This window comes from Nyctereutes procyonoides, unplaced genomic scaffold, assembly GCF_905146905.1.
Source record: "Nyctereutes procyonoides isolate TBG_1078 unplaced genomic scaffold, NYPRO_anot_genome, whole genome shotgun sequence".
Classification (NCBI taxonomy): Eukaryota; Metazoa; Chordata; class Mammalia; order Carnivora; family Canidae; genus Nyctereutes; species Nyctereutes procyonoides.
This window is the reverse complement of record NW_026575133.1, coordinates 3436872-3447250: the sequence shown is the minus strand read 5'-3', so window position 1 is coordinate 3447250 and position 10379 is coordinate 3436872. Positions and strand designations below refer to the sequence as shown.

Here is a 10379-nt window from a genome sequence, read left to right as displayed (position 1 = left end):
AGATAAGGAGAAGGATGGAGAACGCGGTCGGCGGGGAAACGCCCCGGGAGGTGAGGGAGCCCCGCGCCGAGGCAGGGGAGTGGGTGCGCGGGGCGGGGCGGGGCGCGCGAGGCGGCGGGAGGGGCCGAGGGGGCTCCGCCTCGCCTCCGCGCCTGGGCCGGGGGGCCGGGCGGCCGGAGATTGGCTGGGGCGCGCGGCGAGGCCGGGGCCGGAGCCCCGGGGTGGGAGGTGCCAGGATCAGTCGGCGCGCCCGGGAGCGGAGCGCAGGCTGCCGGCACTCGGGCCACCTCGGCGGCGGCGGCGGCGGCGGCGGGGAGCGGGGGAGCGGGGGAGCGGGGCCGCTGGAGACGCCGCGCGCCATGCGGGGGCCGGCGGGGGGCGCGCGGGCGGCCGCGCTGGCGCTGCTGCTGGGGGCGCTGCACGGGGCGCCGGCGGGCGCCGAGGAGTACGACTACTACGGCTGGCAGGCGGAGCCGCTGCACGGGCGCTCGTACTCCAAGCCGCCGCAGTGCCTCGACATCCCCGCCGACCTGCCGCTCTGCCACACCGTGGGCTACAAGCGCATGCGGCTGCCCAACCTGCTGGAGCACGAGAGCCTGGCCGAGGTGAAGCAGCAGGCGAGCAGCTGGCTGCCGCTGCTGGCCAAGCGCTGCCACTCGGACACGCAGGTCTTCCTCTGCTCGCTCTTCGCGCCCGTCTGCCTCGACCGGCCCATCTACCCGTGCCGCTCGCTGTGCGAGGCCGTGCGCGCCGGCTGCGCGCCGCTCATGGAGGCCTACGGCTTCCCCTGGCCCGAGATGCTGCACTGCCACAAGTTCCCCCTGGACAACGACCTCTGCATCGCCATGCAGTTCGGACACCTGCCTGCCACCGCGCCTCCAGGTAGCGCCGCCGCCGCCGCCGCCGCCAGCCCCTGGGCGCCCTCGAGAGCTGGGCCCTTAGCACTGCTCTGCGGGGCCCCGCGGAGGTGCCACCCCCTTACACACACACACACACACACACACACACACACACACACGCCTTTACCCAGCCCTGCATGCATGCCCGGGAATTGCACCCCCGCTGCCAGCCTGCCAGCCTCCCCACAAACTCCCAGAGTAGGGCCTTCTCGCAGCTCTGGACAAGCTCACTGGTTCTACGCATTCCAGCTTCGTTCCCAATGATGCCCTAGCGCCCCTCGCAGCGCTGACTTTCCCAAGACGCTGGAATCCCTGGGTAGCCCCAATGCTGCCCCCCTCCCCCCATTCTGAGGCATCCTCATAAATGTCTTACGCCTCTCTCAGCCCAAGAATGCCCAGGCCCAGTCACCTCCACCACAGCTCTGGACCCCAGGGCACCAAAACAAGCATCACCACCACCCCATGTTGACAACCTGAGAGGGGAGGGGAGCCTATGGAAGGGATATAGTGTAAAAATTGTGAGCTAAGTGCACTCCTGGGCTATGGTTACACACACACACACACACACACACACACACTCATCCCATTTTCTGTACCTGGGAACCCAAATTTCTTGTACTGTCTTCCCAAAATCCCCCAGTTGGGAGACCTTCAGGTAAAGTTCAGTGCAGAAGAGCAGCTTACCAGGCTCTACCACTAACAAGGAGCCTCCTTAGTTGTTAACTTTGAACCTCACTTTTTCCATAAGTAATATAGGAAATGAGCTCAGGTTCCAGAACCCTGTGAGATCCTAAGTGCCACCTCCCACCCACCCCGAGTCCCATTTCCCCTAATTCCTCCCTGGTCTCAGCTTCCCTTCACAGTGCAGCCCCCACACCTGCCCCAAATGCCAAACTCCTTCCAGAGTAAGCCTGGGCTGGGCACCAGACAGGAGAATAAAACAGTGGCAGTGAGCAGAAGGGCTTTGTTTGGGCAGTTAATTCGAGAGTCTAAGGAGCCCCTGATGCTGGGACTCCCCCAAGGGGCAGCACTGCTTTCCCATTTTCTATCTGATCCAGTCCCCCAAAAGCAACTGGACTCCACCATACCCTACCCGCCTCCTCAGGGCTAACCTCATCCACACAGCCCTTGATCCTACACTCCCATGTCCCTCCTGAGAGTCAGTTGGGTAGGGGTCCTGTGACTGGGGAGTGTTGAGAGAAGGGAAACACCCCTGTTCCGTGGGTTGGAAATGGGACCAGGAAGCAGGGGAGAGAGAGCCAGCTCAAGGAGAGATAGCACAGCCCCTAGCAGGGATCCAGCAGGGATCCCAGCATGGTTCCTTTTCTGGTTTTCTTGGAAGCCATGGATTAACAGCCTCGACAGCAGGGAAGGGAAGTCCTGGGCTCGGGCTCGGCTCGGGCTCGGGCTCGGAATCCCCCCTCACCCTGCCCTCATGCTTCTGACCTCTCTGAAGCCCACTTTCTCCTGTGATGTGGCACCCACCTGGAGGCAGAGACAGAGGACAGAGAGCAGATGTGGTGGCAGAGAACCAGAGGCACCCTGAAGTGTTTGTGTGGCCACAATAAAACTGAGAATATTTCACATAAAAATTAAAGAGCTTGGGCTTCCCTTGAAAAAATCAAAGTTCTGGTAATGCTAAGCTGCCCACCGTAGAGGAGGATGCTCCTCAGCTTACCACAGCCTCTGCCCTGCCAGAGTCACTTGTTTCCCCACCTGTCCGGACCCTGTGTTCCTAGAAAAACCCTGCAGATACCCCCATCTCAGCACTAGCCCAGGAGTCACAAATGCTGAGTTCTAAGCTCTGTTCACAATAGTTTTGCAGACTTGAGTAGCCACTCTGGGCCTCAGTCTTCTTTTCTTTAATAAGAATAATACCTACTTCATAGGCTGGGGATTAAATGAAACAAAGTTTGGAAGACAATGCACATCATAGTGGCAGTTGCCAGGGTCACGGAGAAATTGTGCCTACTGCAAGGTGCCACTGCAACCTTGTCTCTTTTGAACCTCACAACTCCTCAGTGAGCATCATTACCATCATCCCATTTCCTGATGAGAGTGGAGGCTTGACAGGGGGAGGTGGCTCATCAGTGGGATAAGCCTGTACTCGAGTGGCTTTTTTGGACTCTGATTCCCTCATCAGCCTCCCTCAACCCCACCCCTGCTTCCCTCTTCAGTGACCAAGATCTGCACCCAGTGTGAGATGGAGCATAGTGCCGATGGCCTCATGGAGCAGATGTGTTCCAGCGACTTCGGTGAGTGTGGGGCCCACGTGGCCACTGCCCCAATTCCTCTCCTCCTTCACACACACACACACACACACACACACACACACACACACACGAACACACGTGTCCACAACTATCTTAGTGAATACTAACACTGTTTGCATCACGGGTCCCTTTTAGAGTCTGATTATGACCCTGAACCCTCTCCCCAAAGAAATGCACCTCATTCTGCAGGTCATCCCAGGGGCTTCAGAAGCCCCTCAAGGCCATGGTCTGTGGGCCCCAAAACCACTCCTGGCCAAGGCTCCTGCAGCCCTCCCTTGGCACCTGCCCACAGATGGGTCTCCAGGGCTGGATCCTCTTCAGGAAAAGCAAGCTAAGCCTGGAGATGGACAGGGGCATCAGGGAAAGAGCTGGGCCCCAGGATGGAAGTGCAGCACCCTCACCCCTGGGCACCTCTGGCCAGGGGAGCTTCATCCTGGAACCTCTCCATTCCTGGGACAGTGAGCCAAGTCTAGTCAGGACCACAAGACCCAGCACGTGGCCTTTGCCAAGTGGAATGCTGTTTTGTGTATTAGCCTCCCTTTCTGAAAAAACAGAGAGCAATGAAATCCTTACTTGAGTCTTCTATGTCATTAGTCTGCTTGGAAAGAGAATACTACCATTGTAAGGTGTGTGTATGTCTCTGCCCAAGAGAGAAAAAGAGAGAGAAAGAAAGACATTTTGTAACAATTTTCTTCCCTGGGTGAACAGTCATCCTCTGGCATCTCCCTGGTTGCTCACAGAGATGGGGGTCCAGAGGCCTGTAGAAGGGGTAGACTAGCCTAAGTGAGTCCCCTCCAGCTCTAGGCTCCCAACCCACAACTTATTAGGCTCTCTACAGCCACCCTGGGATGGTCAGTCACTCCTACCACTTTCTAGCCTTTAACCACCTCCCTCACCCCTATATTCACACTCCAAAACACCATAGACACTCTCATACATAAAATACACAGCACTGAACATCACACTCTCGACCCATATACTGTAGTCTTACACAGATCACAAAAGATGGTTGTGTGCATGCTTCTCAATCCAATGCTCTGTGTTGCAGTAGGCCATGGTGTGTTTGTGCAAGGAGGGGGGGTGTTACCCCATGGAAACCAGCACATGCTACAGAGCACCTCCCTCCGCCAGGCCAGCTGTCAAACTTTTGCCAGCCCACCACTGCTACACACACACACACACACACACACACACACACACACACACACAGCCAGAAATCTCATTTAGAAGCAGCCCCAGGGATCATGAAGTTCAGCCTCCCTCTGTCACAAGGACCTCTCCCCACCAAACCACCCCTCCAGTTGGTCAGCTCCACCTGAAGCATTTCCCTCCCTGGGGAGCCCAATGCCCTGCTCCACTCCCCATCAGGTGCTCCCCACCCTGCCTGTGGTATCCTGGAAAGGCATGGGCTCTGGGGTGTTAGACCTTGGTTCACTTTAGGCTCTACAAGTCTGACAGGTCACCCCCTCTCCAAACCTCATTTCCTTCCCATCTCAAAGATGAAGCATGAGAATGTCAGTGCAAGTCCTGCACATGATACAAGCTTCAAAAATATGAAAATGTACCCATATAAGCCCACCTCCCCAAGGCCTAGGCTTGGAGCTTCAGGCACAGCACTCACTGGGGGCCCACCAGCATCCTGAGCACACCTGCCCACTCTCACATTGTCCCTCTGTCTACCCCCTCCACATGTGTGCACACACACAGTGGTTAAAATGCGCATCAAGGAGATCAAGATAGAGAATGGGGACCGGAAGCTGATTGGAGCCCAGAAAAAGAAGAAGCTACTCAAGCCTGGCCCCCTGAAGCGCAAGGACATCAAGAGGCTCGTGCTGCACATGAAGAACGGTGCTAGCTGCCCCTGCCCACAGCTGGACAGCCTGGCTGGCAGCTTCCTGGTCATGGGCCGCAAGGTGGACGGACAGCTGCTGCTTATGGCCGTCTACCGCTGGGACAAAAAGAATAAGGAGATGAAGTTTGCAGTCAAATTCATGTTCTCATATCCCTGCTCCCTCTACTACCCCTTCTTCTATGGGGCCGCTGAACCCCACTAAAGGGCACGCCTCCCTGCCTCATGCAGCCAGCTGTGCCTTGCCCTCTCTCCACCCCTGAGGCACACTCTCTCTTTCTGCCCACTTGGCCTCACCCCTCTTCCCAGGCTGACCCAGCCCCTGCCTGAGTGGTCCCATGAAGAGTTACTACCAGCACAGGTCCTAAGGAATGGGCATGGAGCCTGAGCTGCTCTTAACTGAGGGGTTCTGGGTCCTTGGGGACTTTTTCTTTCAGAAGCAGGGCTTTCTCATTTGGGAAGGAACTCCAGGGTTTCAGAAAGTAGGTGGAGGAGAGAGCGAGAAGCATGGAGGGGCTCTGAGCAGCTGGAGGAGGTAGTTTCCGGAGTAGACCATGGCGTCTGCTCCCCTCTGTCGGTGATGAAGCCTTGCCTTGAAGAGGAAAGTCTCAGTATTAGGCTGAGCTATTTGGGGGGACAGTTCCTTACCTCCACTGCCCACTTGTGTCATCAGAGTCCCCCCAGAGGAGAGGCATTAGGGTCACAGCACCCTCCAGCCACAGTTCTCCACCTTCCCCATCTCTTCCCCTTCCTGCAAACCTGGAGAGAAGCCCAGCCCAAACCCCCTCTCAGAGGCCGCTTTTTGGGGTTTGTTCCTCAGCCTCCATATGTCCCTGTTACCCTGATGAGTAAATTATCACCACCGTTGCAAGGCCACAAGTACTAGATCTGATGCAGGCAAGGTATGGTTTCTAATTTTTTTTTTTTTTAGTTTTTAATTAAATCAAAGAAAACAACAGTTGGTTTTGACTAGGTTATTTGTCAGCTGGTCCCCAAAGGTGGGGAGAGGGAGGTTCAGAAGAGACTTTTAGAAAGAGGCCCTTGTCTTAACCCACAGCCTGTCCACACAGACATACTTGGAATGCCTAAGAGCAACACCCATGTTCTTGTAGGATCCCGAGAGCACAGAGTGAGGATCACCCTGCTCTTCCCCAGCACTAAGTGAGGAAGGGAGATAACCGTCCTTTTTTTCCCAAAGAAGGAGAGAGACACCAAGATCCCCAGTCTGCTCCCAGGGTCAAAAGGCTCCACAGTCCTGAAGCATGTCCCTGGAAATACCTGCTCCTCAGATCCCAAGAAGGCTGGACCGACCACTGGGCACTACTCTGAAAAGCCAAGGGCCTATACACAAGTCAATTCCTACCCCTTTGACACTCTACACACACACACACCCCACCCCCTCCACGCCCCCATCCCCCACCCCCACCCCCTGCACTGGTCCGAACCGGGTGGGGATAATGGTGTAGGCAAGTGCCACAGGGACCAGAGGAGCAGCATCGCCTAGAGCTGGTGAGAAACACAAAAGCTCAGGCCCCACCCCAGGCCTGCTGTTTCAGAATCTGCATTTTAACACATAAACCTTCAAATCATCCAGAGGAGCTTTTGCAAAATGGGGGGCCCCCACTCTAAGCAATTAAATCAGAATCTCTGGAGGGTGCTCAGAAATCTGAATCTCTATATGCTCCCTGGGGTGGTATGCAGCCTGGGTTGAAGACCTTGATCTGAGGCAGGAGGAGGGGGAGGGGCTGAGGGGAACTCAGCTGGAAGGATCTCCGTCCAGCATGCAGGGCAGGAAGTGGCTATTCTGAGGACTTCTTCAGCGAGCTCAGAGCAGATGGTGCTGCTACGTGGAGCAGAATGGGGCAGGGAGGGGAGGAGGCTTGAAAGGGAGGCAACAGGTTCCTGCACTCAGACGACCAGCATTTGGAAGGGGTGGCACCAGGAAAGAGACTTGGAGTTTGTCATCAGATGCATGCTGAGGACAAGGCAGATGTACCCAGAGCAGTGGCTGGGGACACCCCCAGAGCAGCTTTCCTCAATAGTGAGAGTCTAGCTACCAAGTCCAGTCGAGGCTTCCTGTTCTTCCAAGACAATGCAGTCGCATTCCCTTGTGAGCACTCGGCTTCCAGGGCTCTCAGAGAAGCAGGATGCCATAGAGAAATGAAGAAGGCAAAAGGGTCCAAATTCTGCTGTGGGGCCAATTGTGAACTAACAGGTGGTCTGACTGCCTGCCCATAAATCACCTCCCTGGGCAGTCAGGTGGCCTCACCACAGGTCAGGAGCAGCAGAGGCCTGCTTGTTTCTCCTCAACTCTGAGGAAGCCACTGCCACCCACCCTCACCCAAAGCCTGCCCAGCCTACCAGCTCCCTGAATCTGCCCCTTGTCTCCCAGCCTCCTACCCCGACCAAATATTTACGGACACTTCTATGGTCAACCAGGGCCCAGGATTATTTTTCCACCGAACACACAGGACTCAAGCTGCTTCTGGCGGGAGCACAATACTGACCTCTGTCAGGTGCTGGCAGCCAGTGAGATGGAGCAGGCGGGGGAGAGGCTCCCTGAACCCATCCCGGGAAGCCCCGGCAAGACATTCCTCACCCACCCACCGACACAGGGGTCATGCTCTATGTATCAGCTCTGTTCCCCAGCATCTATTGTCAGAGCCCCCAGCAGTCTCCTCCCTAGGACCAAGAAGAATCCTCCCCCAAACCAGGGGAGGCCTCACAAGGCCTAGGCCCACCCTTCATTTCCTGCGGTCATAACACGCTCCCCACTGGCCAGTCTGAAGAGACAGGTGGTGCTGCCCAGGGAGCATCTGGGCTGTGTGTCAGTGAATGACTACATCTGACAGAAACCTCAAGAAACGAGGGCATCCTCATACGAGGTCTGGAGATGGACAGGTGGGAGGTCCATGTCCCAGACTCATTTGGTCTTCCTGCTCTGCCAGAGGATGGCTTCTGTTCTTGTGGTTACAAACAGTGCCTCCTCCTCACCACTTCTCAACCACATTCCAGGCAGCAAGGCAGAGAAGGGGAGCAAAAACAGCATGTCAGCTGCCTCTGGCCCTTTTGATCAGGAAAACAGTAATTTCCCAACAAGTCCCACCTGGTAGATTTCCACTTTTAGCTCACCGGCCAGAACTAAGTCACATGGCCACCCCTAGTTGCAAGGGAGTAAAGGAAGTCAAGTGTTTCAGTTGGGTACAAAATCAGAGTTCTGATAAAAAACAGGAAGGATTTTGGGCAGGATGCTAAATATTCAGGATCAAGGGTGCCTGGGTGGCTCAGTCAGTTAAGCATCTGACTCTTCATTCCGGCTCAGGTCATGATCTCAGGGTCATCGGGATCCGCATCCAGCTGGGAGTCTGCTTCTCCCCATTTGTCTCTGCCCCTCCCCCGACTCACACACCTCCTCTAAAAATAAATACATATTTTAAAAAAATACTCAGGATCACATGAAAAGAGGTAGTAGGGCCTAGTTTTAGGTTCCAATCCTGTGACTTAGTGACCATGTGACATTAGGTACACTGCCTAGCTATAAAATGGAGTAATAATGTCTATTTCACAGAGTGGCTGAGTGGTAAGTGGGAAACAAGAAAAGTTCCTGGAACTAGTGCCCAGCATTTAGAAGATATTCATTAAATGATAATTAATATTTTTACTAATCAAAGGCCTTGACCTGGCTTAGCATGGTGCCTGCACATAACAGGTACTCAGTACATTCCTGATTTGTTAAGGCAGAAAGAAGACAGGAACATCTCCCCTAAAACCCAGAGTTGCTACTTTCAGGAGGTCAGAACCTACATTTGGCATTTTACTTCAGAAAATACACTCCTGGGGAGTATGTAAGCCAGTAGAAGGGAGAAGACATATAATAATACTAGTAATCAATAAATATCAAGCCCATGCTAGATGACACGCACTACTCTAAGCACTCTGGTATTCTTTTTTTTTTTAAAGATTTTATTAAAAAAAGAAAAGATTTTATTTATTTGAGAGAGAAAGTGTACGTGTGCACCCACATGAGTGGGGAGGGGCAGAGAGTGAGAGTGAGAGAGAATCCTCAAGCAGACCCTGCACTGAGCACAGAGTCCAACTCAGGGCTTGATCTCACAACCCTGAGATCATGACCTGAGCCAAAAATGAAGAGTCAGATGCTCAACCAACTGAGCCACCCAGGCACCCCTCACTCTGATATTCTAATTGAAGCTGCCAACAGCCCTTTGAGGTTACTATTATTATCACCATTTTAATGAGAAAGCTGAGGTTCAGAGAGGTCAATGAACTTATTGAAGGACACACAGCTTGTACATAGTAGTGGTGCCAGGATTTGACCCCAGGCTCTTAACAACTATACTACTGCTTGCAGGGGGTGACGCCAAGTAGGGGTGGGATACAGACAGCAATGCCTCTGCCACCCTCAGAGGAAGATTTCTAGGAGCCCTCCTCAGATCCCACTCCAAGGGCCCTGACAGTAGCAGAGGAGCCAACCTCAGACAGCAGCTTTTCTCCTGACCCAAAGCAGCCTACCCGACCCCTCCTCCCCTCTCAGCCTCATCAGATTTGAGGCTCTTGAGCCCCACAAAGGAAGCTCACAACTCACAACTGTTCAGTCGGCTGTAATCCTGGCTAAAGTTCACTCCTTGGGAAATCCAACGTGGGGGGTGGTTGCTGCTGGAATGCATGTGGCTGGGACCCAGTATCCGAGCACAGACAGCAGGCTCTGCTGGGGCCCTGAAGAAAACAGGCAGCCAACAGGCAGCTGGGTGGGGAATCCGGAATCCCCAACCCCCAGCTGTGCCAGAGAATGGAATGTGCTGCTCTGGGTTGTTGAAACAGACCCAACCAAGGGGGGATGGTGCTGGGGTGGGGGGTGCTCCTGTCACAAGGCTGCCTCTGTTCCCCTGGAGGCTGAGCCTACTTTGCTAGGGCTCAGGATGGGCAGGCCCCTCTCATTAGCTCAGTGGCTCTGAAAATCCTGGGGCAAGTGGGGATAAGCTAGTGGGGGCAAGGTAGAACAGAGGGGAGGGTGACAGCCAAGGCTGTGTGTTCACCCAAAGTTTCTCTGATAAGGCCTCTACAAGTACCTGTGGCACAATTCACACCCTGGCTCCACAGCTTACTAGTTACTTGACCTTGGGCAGATTACTTAACCTCTCCAGGCTTCTATTTTACTCATTGGTTAAATGGAGTTAATAATAGAACCTAGCTTTGGGATTGCCATGAGGTTTAAGTAAAAACAACATGCTTAGCATGTTGCCTGGCACAGTGCTCAATAAACGTAGGTGTTACTGTGATCTCAGGACCAGCCACCAGCTATAGGATAGATGCTGGAGCCCGGGCCTCTCAAAACTGGTG

The 10379-nt window shown here is 54.6% G+C and overlaps 1 protein-coding gene across 1 annotated transcript; it reads left to right on the top strand.

Moving 5' to 3' along the window:
- Nucleotides 1–359: 359 nt before the first annotated feature.
- SFRP5 (secreted frizzled related protein 5) lies at nucleotides 360–5924 on the top strand. The gene is made up of 3 exons (XM_055300067.1): nucleotides 360–882; nucleotides 3077–3154; nucleotides 4880–5924. Exons 1-3 carry the CDS (start codon nucleotides 360–362, stop codon nucleotides 5224–5226), a joined length of 948 nt encoding a protein of 315 aa, XP_055156042.1. The 3' UTR covers nucleotides 5227–5924.
- The last annotated feature ends 4455 nt before the right edge of the window (nucleotides 5925–10379 follow it).

Bases quoted from the DNA above. Each gene is read 5' to 3' on its own strand.
- SFRP5 (XM_055300067.1), top strand. From the start codon at position 360: ATGCGGGGGCCGGCGGGGGGCGCGCGGGCGGCCGCGCTGGCGCTGCTG. The intron at 883-3,076 runs GTAGCGCCGCCG...TTCCCTCTTCAG, and splicing joins GCCTGCCACCGCGCCTCCAG to TGACCAAGATCTGCACCCAG. The intron at 3,155-4,879 runs GTGAGTGTGGGG...GCACACACACAG, and splicing joins GATGTGTTCCAGCGACTTCG to TGGTTAAAATGCGCATCAAG.